The sequence below is a fragment of the Astatotilapia calliptera genome, chromosome 13 (genome assembly GCF_964374335.1).
Source record: "Astatotilapia calliptera chromosome 13, fAstCal68.1, whole genome shotgun sequence".
Taxonomy (NCBI): domain Eukaryota; kingdom Metazoa; phylum Chordata; class Actinopteri; order Cichliformes; family Cichlidae; genus Astatotilapia; species Astatotilapia calliptera.
Window position 1 is genome coordinate 137297 of NC_137434.1, and position 21667 is coordinate 158963.

The 21667-nt window shown below is 44.5% G+C and overlaps 2 protein-coding genes and 1 long non-coding RNA gene across 15 annotated transcripts in view; 1 reads left to right on the forward strand and 2 right to left on the reverse strand.

Moving 5' to 3' along the window:
- eml4 (EMAP like 4) overlaps window positions 1–8223 on the reverse strand; it is a 29020-nt gene extending 20797 nt beyond the window's left edge. The window contains exons 1-6 of one of the 3 annotated variants that reach the window (XM_026189262.2): window positions 7850–8223; window positions 3612–3797; window positions 3395–3515; window positions 1882–2073; window positions 189–329; window positions 36–61 (exon numbers count right to left, since the gene is read on the reverse strand). In XM_026189262.2, coding sequence (XP_026045047.2) covers window positions 36–61; window positions 189–329; window positions 1882–2073; window positions 3395–3515; window positions 3612–3797; window positions 7850–7874 — 691 coding nt within the window. In that variant the 5' untranslated portion in view covers window positions 7875–8223. The remainder of the gene's footprint in view (window positions 1–35; window positions 62–188; window positions 330–1881; window positions 2074–3394; window positions 3516–3611; window positions 3798–7849) is intronic. The other 2 variants (XM_026189261.2, XM_026189263.2) reach the window with 2 other exon arrangements.
- A 244-nt stretch (window positions 8224–8467) lies between these two features.
- Window positions 8468–12094, forward strand: LOC145419594 (uncharacterized). Its single transcript, XR_013900890.1, has 2 exons — window positions 8468–8728; window positions 10254–12094. It is a non-coding gene; the product is annotated as an uncharacterized LOC145419594 (long non-coding RNA).
- tspan14 (tetraspanin 14) lies at window positions 11400–21317 on the reverse strand. Of its 11 annotated transcripts, none has more exons than XR_013900879.1 (9): window positions 21178–21317; window positions 18132–18264; window positions 17520–17570; window positions 15707–15853; window positions 15450–15620; window positions 15207–15332; window positions 15048–15138; window positions 14800–14913; window positions 11400–12169 (listed from the first exon to the last, which is right to left on the reverse strand). XR_013900879.1 is itself a non-coding variant. In XM_026189265.2 (9 exons), the coding sequence occupies exons 2-9, from the start codon at window positions 18210–18212 to the stop codon at window positions 12104–12106; spliced, it is 804 nt and encodes a 267-aa protein (XP_026045050.1). In that variant the 5' UTR covers window positions 21178–21317; the 3' UTR covers window positions 11400–12103. The 11 variants fall into 11 exon arrangements, 10 of the variants coding, with proteins under 10 accessions (XP_026045050.1, XP_026045049.1, XP_080143799.1 ...); XM_026189265.2 differs by having other exon boundaries at window positions 15091–15138; window positions 18132–18212; XM_026189264.2 differs by having other exon boundaries at window positions 15091–15138.
- Between the last annotated feature and the right edge of the window lie 350 nt (window positions 21318–21667).

The window sequence follows — 21667 nt, forward strand, 5'->3', positions numbered from 1 at the left end:
ACGATGATGATGATGAAGATGTGTGTGGTGTTTACCTTGGCTCATGACAGGATCTCTGTGCCTGAAAGAAAACAAAGTCTCACCATCAGTTTGTCAATATAAACACACGAAGGCCTGACAGTCCACAAAACAACGTCTGTACCGCGCGCACTCTTTGTGTGTACTGCACATGGGCTATGCGTCTGTACCTCTCTGTGTTCTTCACCACCTTGGCCAGCAGTTTGGAGGTGGACGCAGCTTTCACCAGTTTGTTCCTGTTTTCATCTGAAGTGTCCCAGGTGCTGCTCTGAGAGCGCTCCATCCCTGAGGACCGCTTCACGCTGGGGCCCCTGAACACACACGCACACAGTGAGTATTGCAGTACTAATCGGGGTTCAGCTTGTAAGCAGGAGGAGGAGGAAGAATCTCTGAGTCGTTTGTAGATCTGAAGTTTTATTTTCCTGGATTTTAAATTTAACTTTTGAAGTTTCTCATCTGATTTTTTAGTTTTTTCAATGAATTTCTATGAGACGGCGATCCAGACCAATCAGTCGTCAGAGACCAAACACCTTCTCCTCCAAAGAGCCAGAGGGACAAAGTCAAACATACAACTCGCAGAGAGGTTAGAGCTGGGATACATCAGAAACTCAAGACCCAGGCTGCATGAGGCCTGCAGGAGGAGGAGGAGTTAAAAAGAGGAGGTCCTGGGATAAAGCTGGGATGAGATCACATTAGTAATCATATTAAAACAAGCAGCAGAGACTAAAGAGGAGCCAGGCAGAGTCAAAGGTCACTGCTCCGAAAGACACACAGTCCTTACCACGTCAGAAATCAAAGGTCAGTACTAAGAAGCAGGCTTTGTGGTTATGAATAAAGCTTTGTGAACGCTTTGAGATTAGAAAGCAACAGATACAAAATGAACACCTACTGACCAATCAGATCTCTGGAAACTAGCATCACCTGAAAGATCCCACAGAGCACCGAGGGTCTCTGGGTTTAAGTTCCTCATCTGCACTCAGACAGAAAACTTTTCTACCATTTAAACATAAAAAGCAAACTTAAACTCATCGTGACTTTTTTCTACCTGCTTATTAGTATGGATGTGTGATATGACCAAAATCTCATATCTCAATATAAGACATCTATCATCCCGACAACGATACTTATCACAAAATTTTTACATTTTCTGTAAATTCTGTGAATCTCAGGCAACTCGACTTGCGTGAAGTGTTTTCAGCTATGTGTCGTGTACCTGGAGTCGAGAGTTACATAAGTTGAAACGGCCACAATTTTCTTTGTGAGTATTTATTACACGGCGTGTTCTAAGGTTTATTTTTTAGCACCTGACGGCTCTTTTTAGCTTCTTGTCCGTAAACACTCTGCATATTATTTCACGTAATTCAGTTTATTTTAAAAAATCTCAGCAGGATCTTCAGCTTTATTGTGAAAGGTTTACGTGGAAAATAAACAAGCGGACGGCGGAGCCACGCGATGGTTTTACCGTTGTTGTAACGACAAAGCATAAAAACAGTCGCTAGTCTGTCCGTAGTGTGGTTATATTAAATATAAGAGAACGAGAGAACTTAGAGAAATTCTACAGTGAAAAACAAAACCATGAAAAAATAAACTGTAAACAGTTTATTTTGCGACACCTCGAAACAAACGATAGCGTAATATGAAATGATAGACGTTTTCATCGAACAGCCCTACTTATTAGCATAAACGTCAAATCAGCTGATCAGCAACACCTGTCCATGCTGGTCAGGTGATTCGAGTTTAGGTGGAGCAGAGCAGGACGGTGTGTCCCGGGAGGCAGGGTTAGTAGCTACGTATAGAGTGACATCGGAACAGTGACGTCACAAGCAGGCAGTGAAGCCAAACCGACAAATCACAAAATGAAACCTTTTAGGAGGGGCGTGGCCTTTACTGCTCTCAGAGGAAACAGGTGGTCTCTGTTGCATCTGGGGAGCGGGAGTGGTTGGGGGTGGGTTGGGGGAAAAGGGGACAGGGGATGGGTTTGTATGGTGAGCGATCTCCTCGTGTTCCTGGATCTCCGCCATCTGAGAACGCTGACCATCCTTCTTGTCTGCACCACTGTGGAAAAACCAGTAGCATGAGAAACAGCCTGCTGAGGTTCTGCTGGTTCCACTACGGTTCTGTTGTAGTTCTACTGATGACAGATCAAACAGGCATTCTATTGAGGTTCTAATCTGGTTCTATTGGTTGTCTGCAGCTGCTCACTGACTCGATCTATCAGCAAGTCTTCAGGTACCTTCAGGTGAACGGGCGCTCTGGAGCAAGCATACAGGTCACGTCATAAACTGTGGTGTGACTAGAGATGGGTACCGGTTAGGGTTAGGGTTAGGCCATAATGGCACCGGATCTGATATAAACGGTAGTAACCAGACCGAAAAGCAGCGCACATTTCGGTGCTTTTTTCCCCCCTGAGATGTCACACACTTTGGATTCTAGCCAATCATTTTACCTTTCCGAGGATAGTAGGCGGGCCCAGGTGTGCGTTCTTTTAGAGCAGAGCTACAGATTAAAAACGCCCAAGGCAAAGCGGTCAAAGTCTGGCTGTACTTCACAGCAAAAGATGCAAACTCAGCAGCCTGCAACAAGTGCTTTAAGCTGATACTGTCAAAGGAGGTAACACCTCAAATCCGATGAAACACCTGGTGACGCATAGCGTTTTTTAAAAGCACCGTATTTGATAGCTTGCTGCGAGACCTCATATCGAGCACATCTACTGTGGGTGGGTTGCCTGTTATCGACCTGGAGTTAGCAACATCCCCCAAAAACCCGAAGAGGAGAGTCCTGGCCCCTAGCCCTGCCAGTGTAGCAGAAATGATGACGGGTGATGATGGCAGCAGCAGCTGTTCTTCTCTGTGTGAGTAGCTTAATGTTGTTCGTGTGTAATTTACGTTGAGTAGGCTAACCACGTTATTACATTAATGCACGTAAGGTGAACTAGCAAACACCGTCGTAGTTACATGCGGCTGTCTTCTTGTTTGATGGCAGGTACTACCTTCACCCTGGCCAAAAAGGCTAAAATGACCAAAGAAAAAGTGGAAAACAGCTAAACATGAGAGGTTTTTGGACAAAGTTTGTGTTTTTTCCATTGTTTAAGCACTGCTTCCAGCCAAGAGTGATACCATATATGCCCCATAGCTGCAGAAAAGGCTAACATTGTTATCGTTTTACAAAAAAAAAACAGCTGAACATGAGAGGTTTTTGGACAAAGTTTGTGATCTGCATTCAGACCGTTTGAGCACCGTTAAAGCACCGACACTGTTTCAAAAGTACCAGTTTGGCACCGGTATCGGATAAAACCTAAACGACACCCATCCCTAGGTGTGACCTGACATAAATCTGTGTTCCTGGCATCCGCTTGCACGTGTTGCGGCGTTTTTACCTCTTGGCGGCAGACGACACAGTCTCCTTCCTGGTGACGGAGGTGGAGTCTCTCTTACGTGCGGATGTGCCTCCGTTGGCAATGCAGGACATGGAGTAGGCTTCACGCAGTGCAGCTCCACCTGCAGGGGGCAGGACACGACACAAGACTGCAGATTAAAAAGTCTTACGGGCTAATTTCACACCTCCACACATAAAGTTTTAACAAACACACTCACCCTTCCCACCGTGCTGCTTCTTGCTCGCAGAGGCCGCCGAGTCCTCAGAGGCAGCAAGGCGACGAAGGACGTCGGCGAGCGCCGCTTTCATCACTGTCAGCTCGTCCTCCTGCTGCTGGACACGAAGCTCAAGAGAAGACAGACGGTCGTTGACGTCCGATACACTGGCGCCGGACATACTGTCATCTACAGGGACACGGAAGCACGAAGTGAACACAAAGCAAACAGGAAGGTTTGGTTTGGTTTAAATGGCGACTGGGGCAGGAGAGCTGCTCGCAGGCGGCCGCTGTAAAAACCCACGAGCGAAGCTTCAGCGGGAGAAAAGTCAGATTTGTGAATTCAGGTTGACCATCTCACCATGATTGCTGTTCCAGCTAGGGCTGCTCAATTAATCGAATTTTAATCACGATTATGATCTGGGCTTTCAACGATCATTAAAAATGACTGAGCCGATTATTAGCCCCTCCCTGGGTGCTTTACTCTCGCGCTGCTCTGTGTGGCAAATCGAGCGCACCTCTCTGCATTTCGAACACGTGTCACAACAATTAAGAGCAGCGGTCTCCAACCTTTTTTGCGCCACGGACCGGTTTATGCCCGACAACATTTTCACGGACCGGCCTTTAAGGTGTCGCGGATAAATGCAACAAAATAAAACTAGTACCGGTATCGAAAAAAAAGAAGATTTATTCATAACACACGTGAAAAGACCCAGAAAAAACGAGTAAACGATAAAAACAATAACAAAATAACGCTGAAAACCGATAAAAACCCAGAAAACTATACATTTCACACCTGAGCCTCAACTCTCGCGGCCCGGTACCAAACGACTCACGGACCGGTAGGGGTGGGGAAAAAATCAATACTGTGTAGTATTGTGATATTTTGTTTGCTAATAATGTATCGATACAGGGACAGCAGAAATCGATATGTTGTTACAAAAAAGTTTTCGTGGACTGGAACTCTGACTTCAGAGCATGTTGATCCTTTTTCTGAGCAAGAATCCTGACATTCCTTCACTCCCCAAATGTGTTTAACTTTTTTTTTTGGCAGCAATAAACATGACCGTTTACTTATTTTAATTTAAGACATGTTTTATTTTAAATTTTTATTTAATTCAATTTTATTTTATTTTATTTTAATTAAGTTTAAAACTTTTTTTATTTAATGTAAAATTATATTTTGTTTTAATCTACTTTCAAATTCTGCAGTTGCTGAAGGGGCTGCATAGTTTTCATAAATTGCATAGTTCAGAATAGCTATAATTGTACCAGATGGTTGCATCCAGTTAAGTTGGACTAGACTGTAATACAAACCGTTCAGTTTGTCAACAATAAAACTGACTGAAATGAGAGAAAGACTGAGTGCGAGACTTTGTTATTAGATAAAATGAATATTGATAAAGTTTACCTTTATGTACAGAATCTCAATATTGCAAAATATTTTTAAAATCGTGCATTAAGTATTGTGATAATATCGTATCGCGGGATGTATGGTGATTTCCACCTCTACGGACCGGTACCGGTCCGAGGCCCGGGGGTTGGGGACCGCTGATTAAGAGGACCCGAGGGAAGCTCGGAAAGCAAAGCAGAAGTTATTTGGAGAGGAGAGTGACTGCCGTTGGTTGAAAAGAGAGGTAAAAAAAAACTTCAGTGGTGTGGAAGCATTATGGGTTCATGGAGTCAGACTGGATCAAGTAGACACAGTGTGTAAACTTTGCTACAGTGTAGCTGCACCACAGAGCAACACTGCAAAGTTCACTAAACATAGATGTTTACATTTTTCATTTATTTTTATATTGCAAACATTTGCACTGTTATCAGTATTTGCACTATTTGCACTATATATTGCACTATTTTATGACAATCTTTAAAGTCATTATTCAATACATTGTTATTGTTAAATAAATATCGTCAAATAATCGAGATCTCAATTTCAGTGAAAATAATCATGATTATCATTTTTGCCATAATTGAGCGGCCCTAGTTCCAGCCTCATCTACTTAGCCACCAATGCAAAAGCAGCACGTTGAATGACACGCCAAGCAACAACACACTGACCCATTGTGGGAAAAATGGAGGTCGAACATGTTTGGGATTCCAATGAAGCAGAAAATCTACGTCTGTGAGGACCATTTCAGTTAGGGTTGGGATTCAGCCAATCAACACTGACGCTTCTGCTCTAGGACCCCCCCCCCCAAAGCTCCATGACCTCAGACTCGTGTATATACAATCAAGATCCAAGATTCTTTATTTGTCACGTGCATGGTTATACAGGTATAACACGCAGTGAAATGTGACCTGATACGCTCCTCAACTGTGCAAAGAAAAAAAGAGACTACTAATCGAAACCAAACGCGCACTCTCTGCGCTTGCTCCAGGAGGCTGACTGTCCTGCACTCGACCTGGAGGAGGGCAGTCGAACTCAGCTGATCTGTTTATTTGAAGATGGACGAAGAGCCTCGTGATCATAACCTGAAGCGTACAGGTATTTCCCCAAAAGTTGATTCTGTTCATCTGGACGTTCTCAGTGGGAGAAACGTTTCGCCATCATCAGGTGACTCCTTCAGTCTCAGCTGACTGCAAGCTTCCCCAACCTTATAAACAGGACATTTGCACAAAGACTGAAACCAGCACCACTGAAGGAAGAGCATATTGCATACTAATGATCATAAACTGACCTACCAGCCCATTCATTCAGTGGTGCTGGTTTCAGTCATTGTTCAGATGAACTGAGAACATCCAGCTGAACAGAATCAACTTTTGGGGAAATACCTGTACGCTTCAGGTTATGATCACGAGGCTCTTCGTCCATCTTCAAATAAACAGATCAGCTCCAGGTTGAGTGCAGGATGGTCAACCTCCTGGAGCGAGCACAGAGAGTTTGGTTTGGACATGAGCTCAAAGAAAAAGCTTCTGAAACAAATGTATTTCGTCTCTAATGTTAGAGAAGAAATATGGAGCAGCGCAGAGGTCAGTGCGCGATCGTCCTCTGAGATGATCGAACAAAAGTGTAATAATGAACTTTACCACCTCAATGCAGCAGGTAGAAACTGATGTTCACCAGGAAACTACAGCACAGTGCGACCTTCAAAGATCACATGACAGAAAACACCAGACACGGAGAGCAAAGCTCACCCTTCGCACCAGCACCACGACACACACTTCAAAATGAACTTAAACCAGACGCATTGTTTCTTCGCGCTTCCTTCAAACCTGAACTTGAAGATGGTTCTTATTGAAACACTCAGCCAGTCTGAGCGTGCTCAAAGTGTGGGGCTCGGCGGTGGTTTGGTGCTCCTTTCGCCCCTAGCAGAGGTGCGCCTCATAGCACTTCTGCAGAAAGCAGCTTTGAGCTCTGAGCCAAGTTCTCTGTTATTCTTTCACAATCACACTAAATAATCGCGCTCAGGATTTCAGAGCCATGTTCAACAAAACGCAGACGCCTTCGTGTTTGCACTGAAGCACACATCCTCCTGACCTTCCTTCAGCTTCCTGAGGCAGGAAAACGCCAAGGCAGGAAGATGGCCTATGACTGGACTGAGAGAGAAACACAGACCCAGCAGGACCTGCTCCCAGCACCCACGGAGCCCAGGAGGAGCGAGTAAGACCAATAATGGCGCCCAAACCTGCAGTGCATGTGGACGGGACACCCGTGTTCACACATGGTTACATGAACAAATAAGAAACCCTGAAAGGTTCAACTCCACTGTTTTTAATGTTAATAAAGAAACACTAAACTTCATTTCCTGAGTAAATCTGAACAGCTGAGCTTAAATGTATGTAACTCTAACACGCATGTGCACGCGCGCACACACACACCGAGGTGTGAGGAGTGAATCAATAAGTCATTTCCTGAGTCTTTGTTCCGCAGATCAGAGTCCACGCGTGTGTGTGTACACACACACACACACACACACACACACACACAGTGCGGTGTCTAAATTGTGGTTTGCGGCCCTGCGGTTGAAACAAAGCCGAATGTACATTTCTGAGCCCGTCTTGGCTCTCACCCCCCCCTCAGGAGGTCTCCTGCAGGAGGTCCGGTTCTGCAGAGCCTCCTTCAGAGGAGGCCGTTGGTTTTGTGGCCCTGCAGATGCCGGAGGGGCGGTGCATACTCTCTGATAAATACACCAGTGACACGTGTAAAGCCGCCACAGGCGCGTGCGGCTCCCGCCGCCCCGCGGCAGCGCGGACAGGAGAGAGGGCGCCGCTCGGGGCTCGCGCGGCGGCCGGACTCACCCAAACTGCCGGCGAAGCCGTCCATTTTCCGGGAGAAAAAGCGGGAGTGGGGCCGGAGGCCTGCGGGAGGCTCCGCGCACACTGCGGGCCTCCGTCCGGGTTTTCACCGCCGAGACGAGCCGAGCTGCGTCTGTCCCCGCCGAGCCGCCTGCCGGATCTGCCGGTCCACAGGCCGAAGATCCCCCGCTTCGCTGCGGGCCGAAGGAGCAGAAGTGGCCGAGAGAGGAGCGAGATGAGCCGCGGAGCTGCAGACGGACGGACCGACGAGCATGCGCGTTTCCGACTCCGCCTGCTCTGGCAGCGCGCGCTTCGCCTGGAGGAGCGGGGGGTGGGGGGGAGCAGGAGCCTGAGGAGGTTCGGGTTTCAGAGCCACTGCTTCCTGTTCAGGTGCTGCAGCGCCGTCCAGCGGGCTCACCGCGCCATCACATGCCCGCTCAGGAGTCCGTGCCAGAGTGCTCTTGAGCACCTGTGAGTGACACACACGACCCAAGTATAAGGGCTCTGACGTCACACAGGAGGTAATCAATAAAACGTCTCTGGAGCGCCTTACATAGTTTCAGCCAATGAGTGAGCCTCCCAGGTAAGGGGGCGGAGTAAAGACTCCGCTTCCTCCAACAGCAGCGATGATGATCTCCAGCATTCATCTCGGAGATGTCGCGGGTCAGAACCACGTGACTGACTCACATCCTGTTTATGTGAAACACATTAAAGAAATCAGCTGTGATCAGGTGGCTGCAGAGGCTCCGTGTTCATGCAGAGGAGCACGTGTCAGCGCTGACCGTGACGTTTATCTTTAAAACATATTTCAAGTTGTTCAATTCCAATGAACAGCTTGAAATGGTAAAATGCTGAGTGGTGAACTGACAGAGGTTAAAAAAGGTAAGGTTATCCAAAACTGGAAAATAATGTACTTTTCTGGATTACTTCCCCCTCTGTCTGCATTAAAGCAGTGTTGGAACACCATACCATACCCTTGTGAGCATCAGCTGGACGGTATTGTAGTGCAGAAAGTAGTGTGTTGCTACAGAAATAACGAGAAAAAGGTGATTAACGATGGAAGACAACAGACCATCATAAAAATGTAGGTCTGTCCGACAGAGAAATTGCAAAGAAAGTCAAGGTGTCAGTGAGCACGGTTTCCTTCGCACTCAGAAACAAACTGACAGGAAGAGGTCTATGGGCTCAAAATGTGGTCATAAATATTTTGTACTTGTAAAAAAGATTTGTGTGGACTTAGCCAAAAAAAAAAAGTATGAATTTTGACCCTATTTTTCTTCCTTTCATCTGATTGGTCAATGTCATGTCAATCACAAATGTAACAATCCAATCAGAGAACAGCTGGGCGCTTTTTTGAACTGCAGGTCCTTGAAGGGTGATACAGTTTGGAGGATCGCTATATAAATATCCGATAGCAGCTAGGTCCCCTAACTTTCAGCAGCTGTTGAAAGGATAAAGTTGTGCTATATCAGTGGTTAGAAATACCATTATTACTTTAGGATTAGTTTAACACAAAGTCAGGGCTGACCCAGGACCATTGCTGTGAGTCACAGTGCGCAGCATAAAGGTCCTTTCACATCGGACGCAGGATGTGCTGCTAATGCTAACTGCTAACTAAAAGCAAAGGATCCAGAATTTGTTGCGCTGGCTGCTGAGCTCTGTGGGTTTTTGCAGCAGCTCTACCTGTACTAGATGCACCTGCTCCTTGTCTTTTCTATCTCTGACTTTATGTCCTCTACAAGAGTTTGGGTTTTTTGCTGGTTCTTCAAATGTTCAATAAAAACATGTATGCTAATTCATAACGAAGAAAGCTTTGTAATGAAGACTGTCATTTCCAAAACACTGCCCGCCCCCACCCCGCGGTCCGCAGCGCTGTTGAAAAGGCTGTGGAAGTCCCTGTATTAAACACGTAGACCTGTGACACAAAAATCACCACACTCGGACGACCACAGACTGTTTTCCTTAGTGGTGATGAAGGAAAACGCTGGGTTGGCATGTAAAAGGGCATTTATTCCCTTCAAAGACCTGCAGTTCAAAAAAAGCGCCCCTCGACAGCCAAACCCATCTGTTCTCTGATTGGATTGTTACATTTGTGATTGACATGACATTGACCAATCAGATGAAAGGAAGAAAAATAGGGTCAAAATTCATACTTTTTTTTTTGGCTAAGTCCACACAAATCTTTTTTACGCACACACAAATTCTTTTTACACATACAAATCTTTTTTACAAGTACAAAATATTTATGACCACATTTTGAGCCCATAGAGTTCTAGCAGACCCAGAGACACAACTGAAACACAGGCCAAGTTTCGGAGCGTTAACAGCTTGATAGGCGGCTCACAGGACAACATGAAGAAGTTATTATGGAGGAATCAACATTTGAACTCTTTGGTTCTTCACACAGGATCTTTGTACGCCGTGGAGAAGATGAAAAGACGGTTCCACAGTGTGTGGCATCGACTGTCAAACATGGAGGAGGAAGTGTGATAGTCTCGGGCTGTTTGCTGATCCAGGGTCAGTGACTACCACGGCATTCTGCAGTGCCATGCAGTACCCTCTGGTATGCACCTAGTTGGTCAGGGGTTCATCCTACAGCAACATAATGACCTAAAACACAAGACCAGGCTGTGCCAAAACTACCTCAGGAAAAAAGAACAAGATGGTGAGCTTGTAAACATGGAGTGTCCAGCACAGTCTCCAGACTTAAACCCCATCAAGCTGGTTTGGGATGAACTGGTCATCCCAAACTGCTGTCATGATTTCCCCAGCTTAAAAACAGAATAGAATACAACAGGCCTTTGTCATCGTTCACGTACAATGCAATCCTAATTTTACATGTGAAATCTAAGCCTAACCCTTATGTTTGAGACAAAACGTACGGAAACACAAACTAAAGATCTAAACACACTCAGCCTGCTGATGGGCCTGATATTAGTTACCTATAGCATTACCATTACTGGATAAAAATGATTAAACACAGATTATAATAAGAGATGATTGATCAGTGTGTAAGATGCAGTGACGTCATCACTGTACACAGAGTGAAGATGGAGGCTACAGATTTGATCCTGATCTGTGACATCATCACTGCCTCCATCCTGATATATTGACGACTGAATGACTGTAAACAAAGCAGCAAACTAACATCAGTCTGGGATTTAGCTTTTCTACAAACATGAACACCTGCAGATTACTTCTCTCCTCTGAGCTTTGACAGATTTTACTTTATGAGTCAGAGTATCAGTCACTTGGTTCAGGTGCAGCAGGAGGGGAGGGTCAGAGAATCTGTTACCATGGCAACTGACTCAGTTAGCTTTAATGGTCTTTCTGGAACAGAAAACTAGTTTTCCTCATCTCGGGGTTAACAAACTCAGATTTTATTGGTTTTACTTTAAGGAACCAGTCAGTCACAGATATGTTGTAAATTCCTGTCTTACAGATTCATCCAATTTGTGACCTTTTACTCAATTAGCCGGGTTTTTTTTTTTTTATCAAATCAATCAGTTTTGTCTTGTGGAAACTTGGCAATCAATAACTGATCAGGACAAAATAAACAAAACAAATTTTTATTCTGGCAAATACAAAAAGGTAAAAATTCACTTTATTAGACACTACTTCAGAATAAATGCCTTTAAACAGGAAACAAAAGTAGGAAGTTTCAACAATAAAAGTCCTGAAATCTTTATTTCAACAAAACTTTATGTATTCAAAGCTTGTTAACAGCAGTCCAGTGTTACTAACGGCTGACTTAATCACACGATCACCTTTACAGGAACAGTTTGAATTTAAGGCTTCTTCTTTTGTGGTACTACCCAGGTTTGTCTTCAGCCTTCTGTGATGACATCACATTTGATGTCACAGACCGGAAGTTGTTTATTCAGAAAATTATCAGCCGATTGATGGAGGTTAAGTACTGGTGATCCTCGGACCGCCCGCAGAGAACCTGAACTCTGTTCTAGGAAGCACTAAGCGGTAAAGTCGGTAGGTCAAAGGTCACATTGGTTTCTAAACATTCATCGAAGCAGCCTAGGGTGGAACTTCGTCACATGACCCCGAACAAGCAAAAAAACAAAACAAAATACACAAACAGAAAGTGGCTTCCGTGCTGTTGTACGTTCCCAGTTTACAACAGAATGCCTTGTTTCAGTTACGATGGCAATGACATCAGAGGAGGAAGAGGAAGAAGAAGGCACATCTGAAGAAAGTTGGTCCTGTAACACCTGGTGTAAGCTCCCCACCCTCCCCTTGCAGGCTTCAGTAGCTGAATTTAACCTTCTCGATGTCGGCGATCAGATTCCTGGCCAGGTAGATCCCCACCATCTGCTCAGAGACACATCAGCCAGTAAGTACTCAGGCAGACAGGTACACAGATAGCACTACTTCAAAGTACCACCAGAGTTCAGATGAGCTGATGAAAGCACAAGTTGTGCAGGTGAGTTTATAACAGATTATAAACACAGGTGTTGTAAAGAAATACACCTGATGAGGAGTGAATCTAACAGAGTGAGCAGGTGAGAGCAGAGACGGCTGAGTGGACTCTGTGGGATCGTTTAGCTGTGACAGCAGAGGTGGGCTCAGGTCATTACAAGCACCTAACACACACACCTGACAGCTGGAACCACTGGAGAAGCCACATTTCCACCTGTTCTTCTTCTTCTTTATCTAAATCCCTGCAGGTAGAATCGCACTCACCTGACCACGACTTTCTAAAGTCCAAAAGTCCTGAGTTAACTGAGAGAACAATTTCAGCTTTTAGACCAACACGAGCTTGTTCTGAATTTGATGGAAGCCACACATCTTTAAAAAGTTCTAAAGAGAAACAGCTGGAGGAACATTTAACAGATAATCATGATAATTTTCAGCAGGTGGGTCACATGATCGGGTATATCAATCAATCAAAATTTATTTATATAGCACATTTTTAAAGACCGAAGTACACCAAAGTGCTTTCCAGTAAAATCATGATACAGATAAAAAAAAAAAAAAAAATCACAATATAAAATATAAATTACAGATATAAATAAAATATAAAATAATTACATAATCTAAATGCAAAGCCAGATGTAAATTACCCTAATTCGCCTTGAATGCCAGGTTAAACAAATACGTTTTTAAACGTGATTTAAAAGACTGAATGGAATCTGATGCGCGAATATGAAGAGGAAGAGTATTCCATAACCTGGGTGCAGCAACGGCAAAGGCACGGTCTCCTCTGGTCTTCAGCCGAGACCTAGGTTGCACTAAGAGCAGTTGGCCCGATGATCTTAGTGCTCTCTGAGGGCTATACAGACAGAGGAGATCAGCTAGGTAGTCAGGTGCCATATTGTTTAGAATTTTATAAGTAAACAATAAAATTTTAAAATCAATTTGGTATTTAATAGGAAGCCAGTGTAAATTTGCCAGAACAGGGGTGATAGAATCGTACTTTCTAGTGCCAGTCAAGAGACGTGCTGCGGCATTTTGGACCAGCTGCAAACGCTGAAGAAGAGAAGATTGTAGGCCCAAGTAGAGAGAATTACAATAATCCAGTCTTGAAGTGATGAAAGCATGAATGAGTTTCTCCAGATCTTTGTGAGGTATGTAAGGTTTAGCCTTAGAAATTAGGCGTAGTTGGTGAAAGCTGGTTTTTACCACAGTAAGCGATCATGGCTCAAGAGTTGGGAGTTCGCCTTGTAATCGGAAGGTTGCCGGTTCGAGCCCCGGCTTGGACAGTCTCGGTCGTTGTGTCCTTGGGCAAGACACTTCACCCACTGCCTACTGGTGGTGGTCAGAGGGCCCGGTGGCGCCAGTGTCCGGCAGCCTCACCTCTGTCAGTGCGCCCCAGGGTGGCTGTGGCTACAATGTAGCTTGCCATCACCAGTGTGTGAATGTGTGTGTGAATGGGTGGATGACTGGATATGTAAAGCGCTTTGGGGTCCTTAGGGACTAGTAAAGCGCTATATAAATACAGGCCATTTACCATTTACAGTAGAGACCTGTTTATCTAGTTTGAAGGAGCTATCCATGAAAACTCCAAGATTCCTAGCAGCATCAGTGAGGTGGTTAGCAACAGGCCCGAATGTGCCAGTCAGTTGTCCCAGAGGCATATTTCTATCAAAAACAATAATTTCTGTCTTCTTTTCATTTAAAGTAAGAAAGTTACGTAAAGAGCATATTAGAGAGGCAGAGCTTGCCCACTGTGAAAACTACACATCACTGTGAACATCTAATCATCTACAGAACATGACTTCATCAAAATACCCTGGAGGCCTCCCTGGAGGGATGAGGCTGATGACTGATCCTCAGGCAACACTGCGTTAAAAACCGACATAATTCTGAGATGGAAACCAGTCACCCTGCACATCTGGAAAGGCTCCATCAGTGCAGAAAAGTACAAACCGGTTCTAGAGCCACATCTGCTCTGTCCAGATGTGTTCTTCAGGAAGGCCTTCATGTCCGATCAGGACTATGCTAAACTGCATCTATTCAAGCAGCACGGCTCTGCAGAAGAAGAGTCCGGCTGCTGAACCTGCCCGACTGCAGTCCAGAGCTTTTATACCAACAACAGGACGAAGCAGAGCGAGAGAGACTGCTCAGCTCACAGACCAGATATTGTCGAAACGGTGAAATGATTTTCTCAGTTTGATGGTTTTCTGTTCTTTTGTGAATAAAATAGGAGTTTATGAGGGTTGGGTTGCTCTGTCAGACACCTGAACCACACATATGTGGATATTCGCACAAACAGCAATTTGTGTTTTGGGGCCGTTTGGATCTCGCCAATCTACCTGAAAGCCATCTGTGACACTTCAGAACGTCGAGAAAAACAGCCAGGTGAATGAATCGCCTGCTGCAAACCTCCAAAGGATGTGAAAGTTGTTCAGGAAGCCTCCAGCAGTGGGAACTTATCAGGTCAAAGTTCTGACGCTGATAAAACCCTGAGCCTTCTCACAGAGTAAAAGATGTTTGCTTACCTGCAGCAGGGAGATGACTACGAAGACGATGGCCACCGTGTACAGATTTCTCGGCAACCAGTCCTCCAACGCCGCAATGCAGCCTTTGGTGTAGATATGCTTACTCCACTCTGACTGCACAGGAACCCGAGAACATCAGAGAACGTTAGGCTGTGAGGTTCTCAATGGAACATGCAACTTATTTATACAAGTCTATTCCTCTGTCAGCAGCTGGGATGCCACATCGGCCTCATGTTATATCTGCTCACCTGTCCAGCAGGTGTTAAATGACACCACAGGAAGTGACCTCACCTGGTTGCGCCTCACGTCATAGCCACACTGAGTGTTCATCACCAAGTCCTGAAACAGATGGCAGGTTAACGGTTTGATTGCCTGCACCGATCAGAACTGATTATTGATCAACTCACAGCAGGATCTTGGATGCAGCAGGAGAACGGAACGCCGCACTTCTCTCTGCTACGGTTATTCTCGTCGCAGCTGAAGTACACGTTCTGGTTCCAGTCCTGCGGGGTCTGAGCGCCACAGCAGGCGTTCTGTGTGAGAATAGTTCCAAAGGTAAGACCCCAAAGAACTAAAAGCTGAAAGTTCCTCTATAAAGAAATAGTTCTCAAGGTTTTTTTCCCCGGTACTAAAGGGAACAGATGTTTTACCATCCTCTGCACAGAGTCGATGAGGTTCTGCAGGTCGATGTCGTCTCTGTACCCCTTGATGTTTGCCAGGAAGAACTCGTTGATCCATGCTCTGACCTGACTTTGGAAAACCACCACCAGCACTGCCGCCGTCAGCTCCAGGAAGAAGATCAAGCCAATCACACCTGAGAACTGATCACAAGAACCACACAGAACATTTCAACATTGAAAATCTGATGCACAGCAGGAAGTTTCCAGCTTAAAATGTGTTCACGTACAAACTTCAGCAGACAGATGTTTTCCCTCAGCGCTCCCACGCAGCCAGCAAACCCCAGGACGAAGGTGATGCCACCAACTGCCAGAACCAACCAAACTGGGTCGAACCCGTGCACCCGGGTTACCTGGGTTAGGTCCATCAGCACTCCCTGTGAACCAGCAGAGAAAGCCTCATGTAGTCTGCAGCAACCATCACAGCAAAGTGGTTTCAGCTGACCGTGGTGAAATCGTTTTTTGTTTTTCCCCAAACTATGAATCAAATTTGGTGCTCCGGCCGAGTTTTGGTCACAGCAGGAAAATGTTTGTGAAGATGGCTGTAAATCAGGGCCTCGAGGGCCGGTGTCCTGCAGGTTTTAGACATCACCTTCAGTCAACGCACCTGAATCAAATGACGAATTCATTACCAGGGTTCTGGAGAATTTCAAGACATGTTGAGGAGGTCATTTAACCATTTGAATCAGCAGACACGTCTAAACCTGCAGGACACTGAGCCTTGAGGCCTGGAGTTCCCCACCCCTGATCTAGATGGAGTCACCTGTTATTACAGGATTGGTCGGCGTGGAAACAGGCAAAACCAACCCCCGACACCTAAAAGTCAAAGCCGTTGATCAGCTGTTCTTCGCATTGTCATCTAAAAGCTTGCAGTTTGAGAAAACAAACTGTGGTCTAAGTCATTTCAGTAGAAACAGCCTAGACTTAAAGTTTTCATGTGTTGATGACCAGTGTTGGTCAAGTTACTTGAAAAAAGTAATCAGTAACTAATTACTGATTACTCCCCCAAAAAAGTAATCCTGTTACTTTACTGATTACTTATTTTCAAAAGTAATTAATTACTTAGTTACTTAGTTACTTTTTAAAAACACGATTTACAACCTGAACAGGTGATAAAGCGATAGATCTTTCAGCCCCATTCTACTTTTTCTGCATAATCCATCATACAAATGTAATCAAATGGAAAAGTCTCTTTTTTTAACTTGTTTTATCAGTTTTAATCTTTTAACTTTATGCATCAAGCAAACATTAAATTATCTGCAACATTCTCTGACTTGAATAAATTAGTTTAACATTTAAACCTATTTTCTGCATATTCCAGCACATAAAATAAAATATTTGTGTTTACACTCAGTCTTTCAAATAGATGCAAGTAAAACACAACAGACAATAAATAAAGTCAAAGACTCAGCGGTCCTGTTGCTCTATTTTCACCTGTAAAGCAGGAGTGGGGTAGGCGGAGGTTTACCCTGGTGCAGGTGTGCCGCGGTCAGTGGAAGAATCCGCGAGTTTCCCATTACCTCGTTGCGCACTCGGTGCTTGCTTGGAAGTTTAGGGGTTTTTTCGCTGTAAAAAGAAGTTTTCTTCCCACGCACAGCGGACACTAATGTTTTTGTCACTTTTTATGGGATCAAACTCAAAGTAAGGTCAGTACTTCCACACTTTAAACGCTGCACGCTCATACTCTCTCTGCACTCGATATATGATCCACTGTTGATCTGCACACAGCTGTTGTCACGAACGTCGCACTTGCTTACGTCACTGTCGTGAGACATTCTCGCAAAAAAATCACGGTTTTAGTAACGCAGTAACGCAGCGTTCCTACGGGAAAGTAACGGTAATCTAATTACCGATTTTGCAATAGTAATCCCTTACTTTACTCGTTACTTGAAAAAAGTAATCAGATTACAGTAACGCGTTACTTGTAACTTGTAACGTTACTTGTAACGCGTTACTGCCCATCTCTGTTGATGACTCATCGCGAGACTTACACTTGCTCTCAGCAAGACAAAGACTGAGACCACACCCCTCAGCGTCACTCACCTTCTCACTCCATGCCCAGAAACCTGCTGCAATGAAGGCAATGCCAGCCAGCTGCAACACAGACACACCAGCAATTAAACAGAGCCACGGAAACAAGACTCAACTGACCAACGTTTAGACCGATCCCACCCTGCTGAATTAATTCCAGATGTTTTACATGTGACCACACAGTGTCTGATTGGTTGGTCTGCTGCAGTCAGCCAAACTCATATAAACATGTCACAGACAAGAAGTGTTGGACAGACTGAACCTCACACAATCTCATCTGTTAACCCCACACTTCCTCTAAACAGGAAGCGAGTGACCTCACTTCCTGTCACCCATGGGCAGACAGGAAACAGAGTGTCTAGTTTAGCTCAGTGAAAGTCTGTACAGGAAACAGCACAGACACAGGAAATCTCTTTAGCTCTGTTCTCTTGTTATTGTTCTGTTCTGGTGTGTGCAGAACCTCTGCTGTATCTGCATGCTGCCAGCAGGGGGCAATGGTCTCCCATACTCATGTACCTTCTACTACTTCATTTTTTTTTTTTTATCTTTTTGTCATGGAAAACAAACGGCATCATGCCATTGAGGTCAGACAAGAGGAACAGGTGATAGATGTGTGAAACTCACCCAGAAGATAATATTGTAGCTGAACATCAGGTATTTGTAGCAGCAGTTGATCTCAGCATTCTCATAGCGATAGTAATACATCTGAGAAAGAATCCACACACTATAACCAAACAGGAAGTGATGCGCTGAAGTTCTGAGAAAACAGGAAACAGAGTCTGTCATAGTTTACTCAAACAGAAAATAGGTTCATGTAAGGAGCTCACTGCAGATGCGACATGTGACTGTCAGGTTACATCAAAAAATTTAACATCATCAGTCAGAGCGCCACACTGACCCACGCACAGATGTGCCATCACTGCTATTCACCTGGGGTCCGTTCTTCGTACCTCGCTTACTACATCCAAGATCAAATCATCGCGCTAACTTTGAGCTCGCTATTCCGGTTCTCCGAACACACCTGTTGTTGACGATTAGTATAGCTGGATGAAGTAATGTGAGATCACTGGGTGGCTTAACAGGGGCTACGCATCGATAGTAGAAACATTGATCGGCAACCCTTTGATTGGTCGGCGAAAATGTCGAAGGAGCGCGCTCAGTATTTTTCAGCAGCAGAGCAAGAACTCTTGATTGAGGGATTTCAGGAGTTTCAGAGTTTAATTAAAACGCAAGGGAACACTGCAAAGGCTGCAAAAGCAAGGAGAGAGGGCTGGCAGAAAGTTGCTGACAAATTAAACTCGTAAGTAATTTAATAATAACAATAATAATGGAGTGGATTTATATAGCGCTTTTCAAGGCACCCAAAGCGATTTACAATGCCACTATTCATTCACTCTCACATCCACACACTGGTGGAGGCAGCTACGGTTGTAGCCACAGCTGCCCTGGGGCAGACTGACAGAAGCCAGGCTGCCATATCGCGCCATCGGCCCCTCTGGCCAACACCAGTAGGCGGTAGGGTAGATTTATTATATTACACGATATTATCCAATATTATATTACATTATATTATATTATATTATATTACATTATATCCTCTTTCACATTAGAGCCACAACAGGACCCACTAGAACATGGGAACAAGTAAAAGTGAAATATAAGAATATTCTACAGAATGGTAATATTTATCACTTATATTGCTTTTAGTCTCTTGCAAAGAGACCCTGAAATAATCTGTTTGTTTATAACAGCAACCAAGGGCAGAGCAAAAAAAGACAGGTGGTGGTCCTGCACCCCTTCGTCAACAAGTTGGTTAAGTGAATAATACCCTCAAGGGAAAATCGATATCTCTCTATGAGCACACTGTCGCGCTGAGCTAAAGGATCCTGTCTGTCCCGCAATATACGCTGGATTCTGAAAACTCTCCTTATCAATCTTGCACCTTCCGCAATGGGTGGCTCGCGTAAACGGACAGGACATGGCTGCGACAGGCTTCCCAAATCCACCTTCGCTTTTATAGCCGTGGTCTCTCATCTTGATTACATGAAGTAATTTACTATTACTACTCTAAAATATGAATTACATCTGAAATAATCAAATACATGACATAGAATGATTAATAGTATGTATCTGTATGAAATCAATAAAAGGATCAAGTACTGCATTATCTTTAGTTACATTGATAATATGTATAAATGAAGCGGATATACCTGAGTGGGCGCGATCTAATCCTGTTTACATAAAGTAAGCCTGCTCCCAAGCAGGTTTACGCTTACGGATCTGTTGCTATGACAGCAAGTCCCGGATGAGCTTCGGAGAACCGAACGATCCAAGATCACGCGAAATCGTCAACAATCAAATCCAGCTAACTTACTTAGCGAGGTACGAAGAACGGACCCCTGGTCCAGGCTGTGTGGACAGCTGACAGTCAGGTGACGAGTTTTCAGACGTAAGTGGTTAAGGTCAGGGGTCAGAGATATTTTGGCTTAACGGGAAGTTAGATGCTTTCAGAATAAAGGTTTACAACAGTATCAAGATTCTTTATTTGTCACATGCATAGTTATACGAGCACAACACGCAGTGAAATCAATACCAGTGTCACACACAGCTCCCACCCACTAACAGCTGAAGTCGACACAGTTCGTCACACTGAACAACACTTTAAGAGGAAGTTCAGATGTCAGTAAAGCTCCCGTTTCAACAACACTGAAGTATTAAACAGTCACACAAACGTTAACTTGGTCGGCGTACATGTTAGCATTAGCTGTTTAACTGTTAGCAGTGACCCCATAATCACATTGGCCATCTGTTACCATTAACGTACAGTTAGCAGACTTATCGCAGCTGAACGGGTCGTGGATGCAATGAGGGCAGAGCAGCCAATCAGACGCTTTCAGGCCTGACGAGCAGAGCCGAGCGAGGCTGCAGGCGGACGTGGACTTTTCTATTTTAACATCGTTTATTAAAATGTTTTTGTAGCAGCTGTAAGGTCAGTTTTAAAATGCTCGCAGTCATCAGTTCAATCGTTCACAGTGAGCGCTCTGTTATACATCTTCTTTATTTCAGCATAAATAACGCCGCTCTCCATCCATACTTAGCCCTTGCCCATAATGCTCTTCTTCTACAATAAATAAATGATTCGGATGTGTTACTTCTTGTGTTTAATCTAACGAATAAATTGGAGCTTTTTTGAGAAACGACGTCTTCGTCGTTACTTGTTTCACAGGGCGGGCTGAAGACAGCAGATGTGACCCTCCAATCGGTCTGATTGGATTCGGGTTAAAGTTTATTGATCAGGTCTTTTCACACTGCACTGATAGGGGTTTTATTGATCACAGTCCAATCACACTGAAGTTTAATAAACTGGCAAACTATTCCCTGTCTGGTCTTATTGATCAGTGATGAGTTCCGGTGATGAGTAATTGATCAGTTACTGAGTTCAGCTCAGGCTGACCTGTAATTCCTAATTAATCGATTATCAACCCACGTCAATCCGCAGAGCATCGATTATTGCCCACCATTCGTCAGTTTGCCATCATATTATTGACTGGTCTATTACTCAGTTTTGGTATCGACAAACAGGAAGTTCCTGATGCTAAATGTTAGCACGGAAAAGCTAAGGAAGAGACACAACGTATAAAAGCAGAAGCGAGCTCCTCCCGAAACTCACCTCCGATCACTGACCAATAGATCCTTCTCCCGCTCCGATCTCTAATCGATAATGTTTTAACTTTGAGTTGAGAGCCGAACTTCCTTTTCTTCCGCTGTTAACGCACTTCCTCTTCTTCTGTGGTGCAACAGGGGACAGAGTGAATCAGTGACACCTGCTAGAGGAGAAGAGAACTGCAACAACAAACGCCTGAAATCTGCGTTAACGCACCAACTGTTAATTTATACTGAGCACTGAAAAGGTTTTACACAACCGCGCAGAGAGCGAGAGAATAGAATAGAAGCGAATATTCCACTAAGGAACTAGAAGTTAATTTGGAGAACCAGCTTCAACAAAACAACGTTGGTGAAGTCTGGAGAGGCCTCAGAACCATCTCGGGCCACAAACAGCAGAACTCTCTGCCTGGGAGGGATGTGAGGTGGGCAAATGAACTGAATCATTTCTTCAACAGATTTGATTCAACCATGAGGCAGTCTACAACATCGGCTGC